The 17,499-nt window shown below is 40.5% G+C and overlaps 1 protein-coding gene across 2 annotated transcripts in view; it reads left to right on the plus strand.

Moving 5' to 3' along the window:
- DNAAF9 (dynein axonemal assembly factor 9) overlaps positions 1-17,499 on the plus strand; it is a 172,294-nt gene that overhangs the window by 135,704 nt on the left and 19,091 nt on the right. For both annotated transcript variants that reach the window (XM_043885152.1, XM_043885153.1), the window contains exon 29: positions 7,696-7,733. In XM_043885152.1, coding sequence (XP_043741087.1) covers positions 7,696-7,733 — 38 coding nt within the window. The remainder of the gene's footprint in view (positions 1-7,695; positions 7,734-17,499) is intronic.

Raw genomic sequence — 17,499 nt, forward strand, 5'->3', positions numbered from 1 at the left:
TCGTCTTAAGTGATCCTCAGAAATGTCTTCACCATTCTCTCTTCTCATTAGCGCTGCTTTCTTTAGGTTCTGCTTTCTCATTTAAAAAAAGCTATTTTTCCTTCTTCCTTAAGGTAGGTTATTGTAGTGAATTCTGAGCATCACCATTGTACTTTAGAATGCTATGTGGACTCTTACATGCCAGTTTTTCTACCATCCATGCCTCTTCTTTTTCTCAAGTTTTTAGTTAAAGATGAATAAAGCAGAAAGAGGTCTAACATGGGACTGGACACTATCAGAGATACTAACATAGAAAGGTAGGAAATGATAGTAATAAGCAAAGAACTAGACAAGTACTGTTCTACACCATCAAGAAAAAGTTAAGGAGAAGAGAAACTAATAGAGTGGTGTGGGAAGAGTTCAAGGAAGAGGTGTTAAAGGTCTGGGGAAATGGGAAGGCGGGATCTTTCTGTAGTAATGAAAATGTTTCTAAAATGAAATTGTGGCAGTGTTTGCACAGCTCTGTAAATTTACTAAAAAAAAAAAAAATCATTGAATCATACATTTTAAATGAGTGAATTTTGTGGTATGCCGATTATATCCCATAAAACTGTTAAATAGAAGCAATCAGGGACTTCCCCATGACTCAGTGGTAAAGAATCCACTTGCCAGTGCTAGAGACACTGGTTCAGTCCCTGATCCAGGAAGCTCTCACATGCTGCAGGGCAACTGAGCCTGTGCTCTGGAGCCAGTGAGTCACACCTACTGAGCCCACATGCTGCAGCTACTGAAGCCAATGTGCTCTAGAGCCTGTGCTCCACAGCAAGAGAAGCCTGCTCATTGCAACTAGGGAAAAGCCTGCAAAGCAACAAAGACCCAGCACAGCCAAAATACAAATTAAAAAAAAAAAAAAAAAAAAAAACCTCAGGGGTCACGTGATTCGATCCCTGGTTGGGGAACTAGGGTCCTATATGCCCTGTGGTGTGGCAAAAAAAAAAAAAAGGACTAGAACATTATTTAATAACATTAATCTCATTCCATTAAGAAAAGAATTAGGGTGGGAGGGAGGTTCAGGTGACAAGAGGGAGGGAAAATATGTATACTTATGGCTGATTCTCAGTTGTCATATGGCAGAAATTGTAAAGCATTTTTCCTCCAATCAAATATTTAAAAAGCAGTAGCACGTTTACCTAAAGTCTAAAATGAATTGAAAAAAGGTAATCATATAGAAAAACATAGAACACTATACTAATTGTAAAATTTTTAAAATGGTTGGTAAATTTCTTTAATTTCTGATATAAAACTTAAAAGATACAACTATTAAGGTAAATATAACATGGACTTCCACAGTATGGTGCAGTGGATAAGGATCCACCTGCCAATGCAGAGGACACTGGTTTAATCCCTGGTCTGGGGATTCCACATGCCACAGAGTAACTAATCCTGTGTGCCACAACTACTGAACCTGCCCTCTAGAACCCATGAGCAGCAACTGCTGAGCTTTCGTGCTGCAACTACTGAAGCTTGTGTGCCTAGAGCCCATGTTCCACAATAAGAGAAGGCTCCTCAATGAGAAGCCACGCACCACAACAAAGAGTGTAACGTCCACTCACCGCAGCTAAAGAAAGTCCACGGAAAGTCACAAAGACCTAGCACAGCCAAAAAATAAATATAACAAAACATGCTAATGGATACATGATACATATATGTATTTATTAAAGTATTATTAAATGACAGAAGTAGTAAAGAGATTAAGTGACCAGTGTTAAGCCCATACATTTGTAAAAAGAAACAAAGGCTGGGAATTCCCTGGCAGTCCAAGCAACCTAGATGTCCATCAACAGATGAATGAATAAAGAAGTTGTGGTACATATACACAATGGAATATTACTCAGTCATAAAAAGGAATGGATTTGAGTCAGTCCTAGTGAGGTGGATGAACCTAGAGCCTGTTACATAGAGTGAAACAGGCAGTAAAAGTGCCGAACCCGTGGCCTGGGTTCGATCCCTGGTCAGGGAACTAAGATCCCACAAGCCACATGTCATGGCCAAAAAAAAGAAAGAAAAGAAATCCTTCTAAGGCCAACTGTGGTAGATTAAAATTCTGGCCATAGCAAAAGCAGCCCTCCCATCAGGCCTTAAGTTGAATCTACTTTTCACCCTTTGAATTTTGGCTCAGGCATTGTGACTTGGCTTTAGCCAGTGGGTCCTCAAGAAGCATGAAACAGGCCAAGGCTTGAAGAGCATTTTACACTTTGGGGTTTGCCCTCTCTTGGTTCTGGGAGTTAAGAACCACCATCTGAAGAGGCTGTTAGCGGGTGAAAGACCATGTGAATAGAGAGCCCCAGCCATCCATTCCTGCCGTCTAGACCAAGACCACTGTTGGGCCTGTGAGTGAGACCATCTTAAAGAGTCATCACCCCCACTAAGCTATACCCAGGCTGAAACAGCTGCCCGTTCAACCTATAGAATCATGAGAAATAATAACTCATCATTATCTTAAGCCACTTAGTTTTGGGGTGATTTATTATGCTGCAACTTGTGTAGGAAAATAAGTACAGTCATATATTTTTCCCCCATACTATTGATAGGAATGTAAAATGATTTAATCTCTTTGGAGTCAAATATGGCCATTCCATTGCTAGAATTTTATTATACAGTCATATTTTTATAAATGTGCAAAGATATATATGTATAGGGGTATTTATTTCAGGCAGAATTTTTATTTTTTATTTATATATTTTTTTAAAGTTGTGAGTTTAAATTTTATTCAGGGTCTTAACTGAGGACTGTAGTCCTGGACACAGGTCTGAGGAATTCAGGCAGAATTTTTAATTCTGAACTGTAGAGCCCACTCCAGCATGTTTAGTTGCGGAGGAATTTACTAATGGACGATATAGCTTGAAAAGCCTCTAGGAGGGTCAGACTGTATTGATGAGGCATCCAGGTGGAACACTCAAACTTCCTGTAGGGCTGCCCCAGTGAGATCCCCCTCAGGCTGTCTGAGGCTGTCTTAGTCACTTCTTCCACCAGAAAATGGAGTCTGCTTCCCATACATCCCCTCATTCACTTAAAGTCTCGTTGGTAAAACTTAGGTCGTATGCTTGTACCAGATGGCAGGAAAGGCCAGAAAAGCAGTTTTCTGCCATTTACTTGAAGAACAGGCTTCCTCAGTTCAAGTCTGGGAAAAGTGTTTAGAAGGTATGGGCAGTCTGAAATATAATAGATGAGCTCTACAGTGTTCAAGACAATAATGTTAATAATATCAAATGGAAATAACCCAAATGCTCATTAATAAGTGACTGGTTCAATTTGAGGATATTCATCTAATGGAAGCAGGTGGCACAGTGGTAAAGAATCTGTCTACCAGTGCAGGAGATGCAAGAGATGCAGATTTGATCCCTGAGTTGGGAAGATCCCCTGGAGAAAGAAATGGCAACCCACTCCAGTATTCTTGCCTGAAAAATTCCATGGACAGAGGAGCCTGGCAGGGTCACAAAAATTCAGACACAACTTAGCGAATGAGCATGTGTAATGGAATACTATGCAGGCATTTTTTTTTAATTAGGTAGATTTTTATGTACTGATATGGAAAATGCCCATAATACTTTGTGAAGTGAGAAAAGGAAATTACCAAAACAATATGTATTCTTTAAATGTCTATTTGACTAAACATAGAAAATATCTGGAAAAATACATCCCAAACTGTGAATAGTGGTTTCTTCTGGGACATGGTTAGTTCCTTGGGGGCAGATGTTGGATGATGTGTAAAACATTTGATATTTTATAGTATCATGTATATTGCTTCTTTTAATATAACAGCTTTATTGAAATGTAATACACATATCATAAAATTCACTGTTTTAAAATGTCCCTTTCAGTCACTCCCCATTTCTTTTTTTCCCCAATCCCTGGCAACTAGTCTACTTTCTGTTTCTATGGATGTGCTTCTTCTGGATATTTTCGTATATGTTGCCTGTTGTGCCTGGCTTCTTTGAAGGTTCATCCATGCTGTGGCATGTGTCAGTGTTTCATTCCTTTTTATGGACAAATACTCTATTGTATGGATATATCACATCTTTTTTATCCACTCCTCAGTTGATGGACATTAGAGTTTTTTACATCTTTTGGCTATCACAGATATACTGCTATGAATGTTTATGTTTAAGTTTTAATATGGCCATATGTTTTCTGTTCTCTTGGGTAGAATTGCTGGGTCATATAGTAACTATTTAACTTTTGGAGGAACTGCAAGCTGTTATCCAAAGCCATTGCACCATTTGCATCCTCACCAGCAATATATGAGGGTTCCCATTTCTCCATGTCTTCACCAATACTTGTTATTGTCTGTCTTCAGTAATATTACAGTTTAGGGGCTTTCCTAGTGGTCCAGTTAAGAATCTGCCTTGTAATGCAAAAGAGGGGGAAAATATATATATTACAGTTTAGGAAGGAGGATGATATGTATAGAAGGAAAGGAATTGAGCTATCATTTGTTTTTAGATTCTGTGATGCTTTACCTCTTTCAGTCCTCAAAATCCGCTTTAAGTATTTTGGGAGGCATTTAAGGTAAGCATCATTACCATGTTTTACCGTGAGGAAGCTGATGCTCAGAAAAGTTAAATAATTTTCCGAATGCCACATCCATGGCATGTACACAGTCAATCATGATATGGGGTAGGAAGTACTATAATAAAAATTTCATGTAATTTTACAAGAATTGTTAAAAACAGTGATACCTCTATGAGAAGTTGCATAAATGTGCAAGTCCCTGTGTTCTGAGTATTTTCTTTACAGCTCTTTCAAGTGAGTAGCTTAATGACCCCTAACCTGTCAGAGGTTTAAAACATGAACTTTCAACCTGTGACTGGATAAGATGCATTGAGAGGGAACATTCATCTCAGATGCTACTGGTATGAATTGCTGTGCGCTACTGCGGGAAAGCAAGCGGGACACTGAGAAGGGCTTTTAAGGGCATGTACTGTAAAGTCACAGGAATATCATCGAAAAACCTACAAGTAATAAATGCTGGAGAGGATGTGGAGAAAAGGGAACCCTTTTACGCTGTTGGTGGGAATGTAAATTGACACAGCCACAATGGAGAATAGTTTGGAAATTTCTTTTAAAAACTAGGAATAAAACCTACCGTGTCATCCAGCAATCCCACTACTGGGCATATACCCTGAGAAAACCATTCTAAAAGACACATGTACCCCAGTGTTCATTGCAGCACTGTTTACAGAAGCCAGGTCATGGAAGCAGTCTAGCTGTCCATTGACAGATGAATGGATAAAGCAGTTGTGGTACATATATACAATGAAACACTATTCAGCCATGAAAAGGAATGAATTTGAGTCAGTTCCTAGTGAAGTGAATGAACCCAGAGCCTGTTATACAGAGTGAAGTAAGTCAGAAAGAGACAAACAAATGTCGTACACTAACGCATATATTGGAAATCTAGAAAAATGGTATTGATGAACCTATTTGTAGGATAGCAGTACAGTCAAAGACATAAAGAACAGACTTGTGGACACAGTGAGGGAGAGAGAGAGGGAGACAAATTGAGAGAGTAGCACTGAAGCATGTGTAAAATAGATAGAATTTGCTGCATGAAACAGGAAGCTCAACCCAGTGCTCTGTGACAGCCTAGAGGGGTGGGATGGGGTGGCAGGTGGGAGGGAGTTTCCAGAGGGAGGGATCATATATATGCCTGTGGCTGATTTATGTTGATGCATGGTAGAAACCAACACAACATTGTAACATAGTTATTCTCCAATTATAAATAAATTAAAAAAATAAAGTTACAGGCACTTACTTGATGGAGACAGACATTTTCTAAGAATGCATTTGTGGACTTTCCTGGTGGTCCAGTGGTTAAGAATCTGCCTGCCAATGCAGAGGACACAGGTTCAATCCCTGATCTGGAAAGATTCCACAGGCCATGGGGCAACTAAGCCTGAGCACTGCAGCTACTGAAGCCCAAGTGCCCTACAGCCGTGCTGTGCAACAAGAGAAGCCACTGCAGAGAGGAGCCCGCACCCTGCAACTAGAGAGTAGCCCCTACTCAGCACAGCTAGAGAAAGCCTGTGCATAGCAATGAAGACCCAGCACAGCCAAAAATAAGTCATTTTTTTAAAGAATACATTTGCTCTGAAGCTGACCCTTCAGTGGACTATGAGTGCAGTGAAGTCAGTGAGCTCTATTCTTGGGAGACTCAAGTGAGGATCTCTCTCCCTTTGTTCTGGGGCTCCTAACCTTATTCAGAGCACATCGGGGTTCCTTTGTGGAATTCTTTAGAAACCGTGAAGGAATCAGGCAGGTGAACTAGATCCACAGCCCAAAGTTGTACTTACCCAAGTGGCTCACTCATCCACCAAATTTGGTTCCAAATGGTGTGTGTCTGACCATTGTCAGAAATCAAATTAAAAGATGAAGATTTGCCACCACCAGGGAAATTGCAAGAGAAAAACTCCTCTAAGTATTTTGAACAGCATTAATACCTGCCAACTAGACAGGCAGTAATTCAGAGGGTGACTTCAGCAAGCATCTTATTTGCAGGTGTAGACAACACAGGAGCTTTGTGGTAAACAAACCTGGGCCCCTGTGTAAACCCTCCCATTTCCTAGCTGCATGTAGGACCTTGGGCCAAGTGCTTAGCTTGCTTAGCCACCATGAACCCACTGTTTGCAGCTTTTCTAGAACATTTGTTGTTGTTGTTGTTGTTGTTTGCAGCTTTTAAGTACCCAAGGCACAGGGTGGATGTGAGAATAAAATTGTATATGTGAACTGCTTGCCCAGGGCCCAGTCCATGGTAAAAGCCTTTGATAAAAGATAGCTGTTCTCATTAGTATTGGCTTTCTTCACCAAGAAGAGCACTGTGGTGTTTTAGAAGTTTTAAAACACTAAGAATATTGAGTTTTTCTCTGGAGCTTACTATAATAGAGCTACAGTTGTTAACTCATACTTGGAATTAGTCACCCTCAATCTATTCACTTTCCTACATTTCATTCACCATTTGAGCTTAGAATAAGGTTAAAGAGTGCAGGGTCTTCTGTGGTGGTCCAGTGGTTAAGAATCCTCCTTGTAATACAAGGGATGCAGGTTTGACCCCTGACCCATGAACTAAGATCCCACATGTTGTGGAGCATCTAAGCCTGTGCGCCACAACTAGAGAGTCTGCATGCCATAATGAAAGATCCTACCTGCCACAACTAACACCAGACACAGCCAAATAAATAAACAAACGCTTTTCAAAAAAGATTAAAGGGGAACCTGGATTTAGTTGTGCACATAACAGGAAATATGGCAACTTCATTGTTGAAGGCCCTTGGCAGAATTAGGCAAATGTAATTTTTCTCATTTTCCCTTGAAAGTTCCCCTTTACTAACAGGACAGTACCTCTTCAGGGTAAAAGAAAAAGAGCAATCTCTCTTTCTCCATTTCCTATAGTCTTGGGTGTTGAACAGGGATCTCCTGTTCAACATTCCACCAAGAATTGGCTATGTTGGGACTTCTTTAGGGTTTCTGGCTTAGGGAACTCTGGTTCAAAACTATGAATACCTTTTGTATAGCCATGGCTATCCTTAATGTTCAGTGTTGCCTGCCAGCTGCCCCACTGAGTAAGCCATTTTGTATGTTAGTGATAGTCAAAGTTTTGTGAGAAATCAGTGAAAATTCTGAGATTAATTGTTTTAAATATTTCTTTTCTCTCCGTAGATTCCTCTTTCCTAAATTTCTTGACCAGTGTTCGCAAGGTAAGCAATGTGCTTAGCACAATGTGCTAGCAATGTGCTCTACATCCTGCTTGCATGCCTTTCAAATTCTGTTTAGATGCAACAGACTTTTCTTCATGTGTTCCCACCTACCATTCTGAAATCTAAAACAAAACTGATCCAGGCATTTTTTACTGTTATCATATTTGATAAGTGGATTTCTTCCAAGAGTTTGTCTCTTAATGATAGTAAATTGCCATGTCAACGTCTCTTTTGAGCTGCACTTAACTCTGCCCTCCCTTCCAACTAATGTCAGTTGACTGAGTAAGTATTCCTAGCCTGCGAATCAGCAAGATTTTGATGCATTTCTTCTGTCCCATGAGTGCAGAGTATGGCCCAGTAGAACCTTCTCCTTTAACCCTCTCCTACATACACTGAGATTTTCCACATCTGCTTTATAATGTTTAGAAAAATCCACCCATCTTGTAGGTTGTACTCAATCTTGCATTGTCCTACCATCTGGCAGTCTGGAAGCAGCACTTTTTAGTCAGATTAGCTATAGTGGCTCGAGACCCAGAGTAAATTCTAAATTTTCTACAGTAGTGATAAAATGCTTATTGTTGTCAAAAGACCTGGAGTCTGGGCTTCCTGAAGCAGCCCAGCAAGTAGAAATCAGACAGAAGGAAATAACTCAGTGTCCCCAGCACAGTTTTGCCCTGCTGATCCCATTGCCAGCCTACAGGGAATGGGGACAACAGAGCATTAGCAGAGCTGTTGTCTTGGGAAAGAGCTGAGCTGGAGGCTGTGCAGAGCAGGAGACTGGGTCACTGGAGAGAAGAATGTATGTGTTTGACTGCTGCACTGAGGAGTCTCAGGTCCAGCTTTTTAGAGGCCCCTGTTGCTTTTTAGCCACTGCACCCTAGAAGCAGAGTTGAATGGAGATTGGCTGGGTCTATCCACAGTGTCCACCCAAGGTAGATCAAAGAGATTATATGAGGGCTGGGTCAATAGGATGTGGTAACAGGCTGGAGGAGGGACATTGAAACAAGAAGTATCTAAAATGACTTCTAGATTTCTAGCTTGGGAAATTGGGGAAGTTGATGGTACATATCCTTGAAATAGACTACATAGGAGAAAACATAGGTCCAGGAGATAACCAAGGAGAGCTGTCTGATCCTTTGATAAATGTTTGGAAGTCATCCTCAAAGCCAAGGGTGTGGGCTATAGTCCACCCCATGTCCACCACATGATCACACGATGTTTGCCACCCTAATGCCCCTTGGCTTCTTGACACTTTCTCCTTCAGTGCCCTTCTACCTTTTTTGCATGTGGGAAAAGTGATCAGGCTGCCTTGCCAAAGAACCTTAGGGAAGTGCTCTGTCTTTACCATGCATGAACCTGGGCCAATATTACAAGAGGATAGCCCTTTTAAGCCAAGACAGAATGAGTTCTGTCTGGCATTTAGTAGGCATATTTCATTAACACAGCCTTCCAACTCATTGTTCAAAGGCAACGTATGTCAATTCTGTGCTTATATAAAGAAAGCTAGGGGGAATTCCCTGGTGGTCCAGTGGTTAGGACTTGGTGCTTTCACTACCACAGCCCAAGTTCAATCCCTGGTCAGGGAACTTAAAAAAAAGAAAGCTAAGGATGTGATCAGATGTGGACAGGTGACTTTGAGGCCATATATGCTGTTTTCTGAAGTGCAAGGTGCTGGTTAAGTGATAATGCTTTAGTAAACATCTTCCCCTTACATCTGGGCACAGAGGACCCTATAGACTAATCCAACCTGGTTCATCATGAGCACTGGCCTTCTGGGAAGACAGGAGATAGGGCAAGTATTTCTTTCTCCTTGGAGATTTAGTGCCTCCCTTAGAGGTGGAATCTGCCACCGGTAGACAAACATTTCATGTCCCAAGGGAGCATTTGCCTCCTTTGCTCCTATTCATAAGTCAAGCTCTGATTCATTGCTTTTATAACAAGGGATTATTTTACAGTGAGAAAAGCACTGTATTGCAGCCACAAAATGATGTGTATTACAGAAATCCAAGGATTAGGGAATAATCTCAATGTTTAATTGACCAGCACGGCTCATTATAATGCTAGCTTTAAAGCAGAGAGCAGACATTTTGCTCCCATGACCTGCTTTTAGAAGTATCTATATGGTGGAGGAAATGGCAACCCACTCCAGTATTCTTGCCTGGAGAATCCCATGGACAGGGGAGCCTGGCTGGCTACAGTCCATGGCGTCGCAGAGTCGGACACAACTTAGCAACTACACAGATACAGAAAAAAAACTGGTGGTTACCAAAGGAGAGATAGAAGTGTGGTGGGACAAATTATGTGTGTGGGATTAAGAGATTAAAGACTCCTATGTGTAAACAGCAACAAGTTTATATTGTATCAGATACAGAATTAGAGCCATTATTGTATAACAACATTCAAAGGAGTATTATCTGGAAAAAAAACTGAATCACTGTGCTGTACACCTGAAACTAGTATAATATTGTAAATCTTCTGTACAACAACTTAGTGATAAAAAATGATAAAAAAAGAAGTATCTGTAGATAGACGAAGTGAGGTTTGACTTCTTCTAGGCTGCTGGAAGCCTTTAGCCAGACTGGGATGGTCAAACAGACCTCAGAGATGTTTCTCCACTCTTGGGAATGGGCCAGGCCAGGCTGCCTGCTCACTCACAGCCGACTCGTGAGGCATTGGCTAAATCCAAGTATCCATTCCTTTGTACATAGCAGAAGGATGGCCCAAGCAGGATGAAACCGCCCACGATGGCCTCTTCACCTTGTGCTCCAGATAACTGCTGTACCTTGCCTTAATGATGGCATTTCCTCTTGGCAGGTAGCAGTTTGCATAGCTGGCCTAAGGAATGCTGGGGATAATCCTTTTGCTTGTTTCTCCATAAAGCAAAGCCCCTTTTCTATGTCCAATTCCTGACCTAGAATCCAAAGCCCACAGGGTTTGTCTACATGATACTCGTGGGGCAAACAGGACTTGAGCAGGTGTCTGTCAGAGACTTAGACCCTAACTTTTTCTCAGGCAGGCCAAGCCTGAGCTTGTGATTCTGGTGCATGCTGCTCAGGTTGGCATGTTTGCATTAGACTGACTCTTCAGCTTCTTTTGCCCAAGAAGATACTAAATAGAATCCAAGGGCCCTTGCAGATCTCTCAGCCTTTCCTGGCTCCTCACTGCAAGATACACCACAGGTATTCTTGTCTTCACCCTGGGACTTTCATGGACCCTTGCAGGAGCTGGCTCTCATAACTGCCCTCTCTGGAATGTGCTGACCCTTCTAGAACCCTACCTCCTTCCCCACTGTGCCACATTCTGGGCCTGGCTGCCTAGCCTTGTCTTACTTAGGTTCCAGAGGCCCCAGCCACTTCCTGTAGCTGCACCAGGACATGGGGTTCTGGCAGTAAGCTCCCCAGACTGTCCTCGTTGCCTACCCGCAGCCTCCAGAGTGACCTTTTTAAATGGGAATGGGAGCACAGGCACTACCAGTGTCACCTTTCTTAGGAGGCTTCTCTGACACTCTGAGTGCAGATGGTCCATCTTAATGTTAAAGCTTATGACCAGCAAGGCATGTGACGAGCCTTTTTAAAATAGAATAAATAAAAAGTAGACATACTCTGCATTTGAATTTCTAAGTCTTATGCTATTACCATATCTAGGCCATACCTGAAAACCTAGGGGATAGAAGTTTTAAGTGTAGAAGTAGTTGTTAAGAAAATACGGTTTTGTATATTCCTCTATACTTGTATATGCATAGACTGTCTGAGGAGACATACCCCAAATCTGCTTGTTAGTGGTTGCCTCTGGGGAGAAGTAAGGTTCAGGGTGGCAGAGAAGGGAAGAAGAAACTTTATACTGAACCTTTTCATACCTTAATGAATTTTGCACCAAAATATGTATATCTAATCTTAGCTACGTTTTAAAATGGCTGTCTGATGAATGATACTTGCTCAGACTTGCAAGTGGGAAAATTTTTGGCATGTGTACCCACAGCTTAGTTGCTTAGGCAGCTGCCTCAGAGGTCAAGTTGCATGTGCCTTTTATTATACTTAGTTCATTTATTCATCTGTTCAGCAAATCTTTACCCAATACCTGCTCTAACCCAGTCCTGAGGGATTAGGAAAGTCTTCTGGAAGAGGTGCTATTTAAATTGTCTACAACCTGAAGTAGGAGTTGGCCCTCCAAAAAAGAAAGGAGGGAAAAGATAGTTCCAGACAGAAGAAACAGCAGGAGAAAAGACCTGATGGTGACTAGAGCCCTGAAGAAGTGCAGCATGCGGGTAGGTCAGACTGGCCAAGAAGTTTAGATATCAGCCTACAAGTAATTGGGATGCTTTAAATGTGTTAAGTGGGGAAATTATTTGATCAGATTTACATTTTTGAAAGATTACTCTGACTACAGGAGAAAGAATGAATTGTAGTAAAGGAAGCCTGGAAGTGGAGAGAATGAGCACTAACCTAGTAAAGAGCAGTAGTCTAAACTAGGCAAATGGTAGCAGGGACTGAGAGTGGAGGATGCACCATGGCCCAGGTTTGGGGAATTCAGCAGTCAGTGTGCCCTTACCAAGTGACCACTTGAATGTCAGGGGAAGCCACCGGGGAAACTCGCCTTTGAATCCTCAGGGGTCTCTCGAGCACTCTGCAGAGGCAGATGGGCTGTATTTGCCTAAGGCTGACTGACTTGCTATGGAGCACTAACAGATACTTGAGAAGAGCAGGATTCATGTCTCCGAACCAAAAAACCAATAGATTCCCAAATAGCTTGTTAGGAACCCAGGAAGCAGATTCTGTGCTCAGCAGTTGAGCCTTACTTCCTGACATTTACAGTCTTAGACATGTTATATACCTTTTGTGTACATCATGCTAAATGATGGGCTGGATGAATCACAAACTAGCATCAGGATTGCTGGGGAAAATAATCAACAGCCTCAGCTGTGAAGATATACCATTTTAATGGCAGAAAGTAAAGAGGAACTAAAGAGCCTCTTGATAAGGGTGAAAGAGGAGAATGAAAAAGCTGGCTTGAAACTCAACAGTTCAAAAAATCAAGATTGTGGCAAATAGAAAGGGAAAAAGTGGAAGGAGTGACAGATTTTATTTGGGGGGAAATTTTTTATTTTCCAAAATCATTGTTGATGTGACTGCAGCCATGAAATTAAAATATGCTTACTCCTAGGAAAGAAAGCTATGACAAGCCCAGATCACGTTTTAAAAAGTAGAGATACCACTTTGCCAACAAAGGTCTATATAGTCAAAGCTATGGTTTTTCCAGCAGTCATGTATGGATGTGAGAGTTGGACTATACAGAAGGCTGAATGCCAAATAATTGATGCTTTCTAACTGTGGTGCTGGAAAAGATCTTGACAGTCCGTTGGACTGCAAAGAGATCCAAGCCAGTCAATCCTAAAGGAAATCGATCCTGAATATTCATTGGAAGGACTGATGCTGAAGCTGAAGCTCCAATACTTTGGCCACCTGATGTGAAGAGTCAACTCATTGATGCTGGGAAAGATTGAAGGCAAGAGCAGAAGGGGACAACAGAGGATGAGATGGTTGCATGGCATCATCAACTCAATGGACGTTGAGCAGAGTTTGAGCAAACTCTGGGAGATGGTGATGGACAGGAAAGCCTGGCATGCTGCAGTCCATGGAGTCACGAAGAGTTGAATATGACTTAGCAACTGAACAGTGACAGCATACCCTTTGTGTGTGCCTTGTCCCATCGTAACACATGACCATTGACATCAATCTCCTAACCCCTGCTCCCTGGTTGTGAATGGAATATGGTTATGAGGTTAGAGTCAATCTTTAGAGTTTGAGAACACTTTTTAAGTATAATTGGTGAAAGGAAGTATCACTGACTTCTGCCCCAGACCAGAGGCAGAGGCCGAAGCCAGGGATCCTGGAAGCTGCTTTCAAACTAGTGATAGCCACTCATCTAAACCATGGGCTCAATAACCTAAACTGGTGAGAGTCACATGACTTAGCCTCCTGCGTGTTGCTGTGGCTAACTAAGGTCCACGTGCTACAGCCATCCCTGTCAGTCTGAGGGATGGATCAGTCCAGTCTCCTTGGTGTAGATGATGGTGGTGGTAGTAGTGTCAGGTTACATTTAATGAGTTCTTACTTTCTGTAGCCTATGATAAGCATTTCACCGATAACCTGGAGGTACATATTCCCATCTAACAGAGGAGGAATTGGGGCTCAGAGAGAAAGTTGAGCAATTTGCCTAATGTTATCTATGAATAATTAGTAGAACCCAGAATTCACACTCCGATTTTCTTGACCCTAAAACTCATGATTTCATCTTTATGCTGTCTTTTTACAAATAAGAAGATAAATGAAAATATAAATCATATTTTAAGCATCGCCCATGCTATTCAAAGGTGCTGTCCTAGGTTTAAAGAAACGGAGACAGCAGGGTGGCATGAGGGGAGGATTGGGGTGGTAAGGTATTAGAAAAGATCTTAAAGAAGAAGTAAGCTAGTGAACAAAGTACAGAATAGTATAATATGCCACTAATCATGGGGAAAATGTATATATACACATTTGCTTGTATAAATTCAGCATATACCTGGAAGAAGACTCTGATAAATGCGGTTGTCTTCAGGGGAAGGTAGTAGGTAGCCGGGGAGAAAGGGAATTTGTTTTCTCTTGTGAACCCTTCCATACATTATGACTTTTGCCCTCAAAAACTAAGTATAGCTAATTTTTTAAAAAACCAAACACTTTATTGAAGTAAATAGTATTGGTAAGAGTCCTCTGTACTGAATACTCATTATTCAGAGTCCTACAGTTATAAGGTTACTTAGGAAAGCTGAAGTCTTACAACTTAGAAACATTCACTTATGAACTAATTATTTATAAAACTAGTCTCTGTTAGTGAAAAGATTAATGATGAGCATTAAATCTTTTTTAGATACAGAACTAATTACAACATCTATGAGAATGCTATTACAAAATAGAATATAAATGTTGAAAATCTCAAAAACCTATAAATGAACTCATATTTTTTTAATGAACTCATATTTAATAAAATATTAGGAAGCAGTAAGAGAGGTTATCTGTACATTTTCTCAAGTGGGAGATCAGTAAATTTTAAAGTTGTTAAATCAAGTTATACAGAGTATTTATACTCTTTAAAGATATAAAAATACCCACTTGGAGAAACTATAAAATTATTAATATAACCAGCCAGAATGTGATGGTGGAGAAGTGGGATGAATTAAAAGGTACATGAACTTCCCTGTCTCTCATGCGGAAAACTCAAAAGACATTGTTTAAAGGTGACAGAATAGCTATCCTAAGAACTTAAAACAGACTTTAGTTATCAGAAGGAAAGCAGAAAACAGAATGTAGGATCATACTGGTAAAGGTTAAAAAAAAAGTTTTTAAACAGAATTCAACATAAACAAGGTGATAGGCTCAAAGTACCGTTAAATGGGATAAGTGGGATATGCTGTGCTGTCAGTCATGTCCGACTCTTTGCGACCCCATGGACTGTGGCCCACCAGGCTCCTCTCTCTGTCCATGGAATTCTCCAAGCAAGAATATTGGAGTGGGTTGCCATTTCCTTCTCTGTAAATGGATTAAACACCTCTTAAAAGGAAAATTATCTCAGATTAAACCAAAAAATCAAATTAAATTATATGATGTTCTACACAAGATCATCTAAAACTAAGGATGGTGATAAAAGAATGGACGAAGATATAACAGACGAATGCAAACAAAAAGAGATGATGTTAATAACAGCAGAGTTGAATTTGTTATTGTTGTTCAGTTGCTAGGTCTTGTCTGACTCTTTGCTACCCGAAGGACTGCAGCACACTAGGCATCCCTGTCCTTTAGTACCTCCTGGAGTTTGTTCAGACTCATGTCCATTGAGTTGGTGATGCTATCTATCTCTTCCATGGCCACCCCTCCTCTAAGGGAGATCATAATCTTAGTTTTTTGTATGTTGAAGTTTTATGCCAGCTTTTTCACTTTGTTCTTTCACATTCATCAAGAAGTTACTTCCTCTTTGCTTTCTGCCATTAGTGTGGTATCATCTGAATATTTGAGGTTGTTGATATTTCTTCCAGGAATCTTGATTGCAGCTTGCGCTTCATCCAGCCCCTCATTTTGCATGATTTACTCTGCATATAAGTTAAATAAGCAGGGTGACAATATACAGCCTTGATCTTTTATCTTCTTCATCCACTAATGGACACTTAGGTTGTTGGTTGTTTCTATAGCTTGGCTATTGTGAATAATGCTGCAATGAACTTGGATGTGCAAATAGCTCTTCAAGATAGTGATTTCATTTCTTTCTGGTATCAGCCTAGAAGTGGAATTGTTGGATCATGTGGTGGTTTTATTTTTGATTTTTTGAGGAATCTTCATCCTATTTTTCATAGTAGCTGTACCACTATAGCGTTTACATTTCCAACAAGAGGGCACAAGTTTACCTTTTCTCCACATCCTCACCAACTCTTGTTATTTCTTGTCTTTTTTAAAAACATAGCCATTCTAACAGGTGTGAGGTGCTATCTCATTATGGCTTTTTAAAATAACGAATTAAGCATTCAACTTAAGTTTGAAAAAGACCAAGAACTTTTTTTTAAAAGATTGAAGTATAAAACAGTATCTAACCTGTTAAGGAACACTATGGAATTCTATTAGCAAACTCTAGACTACAAGAAATATACAAGAAGCAGTTCTTCAACAAATAAATCACAGAGAAATAAGGAGAAACTATAGATTGAAAGAGAATTATGTGATATATCAATGGAATATAATGTGGGGGCTTTGATTCCTGGTTCGAAACAATTAATTCTAAGAAAATATTCTTGAGTCAGAAAAATTTAAATATGGATTAGATATTTTATGTTAAGATTTATTGCTTAATCATTCTTTTTATTAAGATTTGTGTATTTATTTATGGCTGTATTTATTTATGATTGATTGATTGATTTACGCCAGCTTTCTCTAGTTGCATAGAGCAGGGGCTCCTCTTCATTGTGGTGGATGGGCTTCTCATTGCAGTGGCTTCTCTTGTTGTAAAGTATTGGCTCTAGGTGTGCTGGTTTAGTAGTTGCAGCAAGTGGGCTCAGTAATTGCAGCTTGCGAGCTCTGGAACACAGGCTCAGTAGTTGGGGTGTGTGGCCTTTGCTGCCCTGCAGCATGTGGGATCTTCTTGGAGCAGGGATTGAACCTGTGTCCCTTGCATTGGCAGGCAGACTCTCAGCCACTGGACCATCAGGGAAGCCCCATTCATTTTTTTAAAGAGTCCTTATCTTATGGTAATACATGCTGAAATATTTTGGATGCAATAACAGGACATCTGTTATTAGCCTCAAAATCATCCCGTGGGGAAGACAAGGAAAGCCGAAAAGGTGGGAGTATGATATAGAAGAAATACAATTAGACAAATGTTGGTAATTCTTGAAGCCAGGTGATGGGCATGTGGGCATTCATTACATTATTTTTTTCTACTTTTATATATGTTTGACATGTTCACATTATTGTCAGTAAAAATGGTTGAATCATACAAATGCAGGTGACACTATAGTAGAAGTGGTGTGTATGTGATGATCATAGCCATGTAGAATAGATATGGAAGAGATATTATAATTGTGTTGGCATGTTGGGATGTGATTAAATTCTCTGATTTCCAAATTATCAGCAGTGTCATAGTGTTGTGGATTTTACTTCTGTATTTTCACAAAAGTATGGGAGTGATTGTGGCCCACTCCACAGCATCTTTTTATATGGGCCACCTATCCTTACTGTGTCACTCTGTA

Source organism: Cervus elaphus, chromosome 23 (assembly GCF_910594005.1).
Source record: "Cervus elaphus chromosome 23, mCerEla1.1, whole genome shotgun sequence".
NCBI classification, from domain to species: domain Eukaryota; kingdom Metazoa; phylum Chordata; class Mammalia; order Artiodactyla; family Cervidae; genus Cervus; species Cervus elaphus.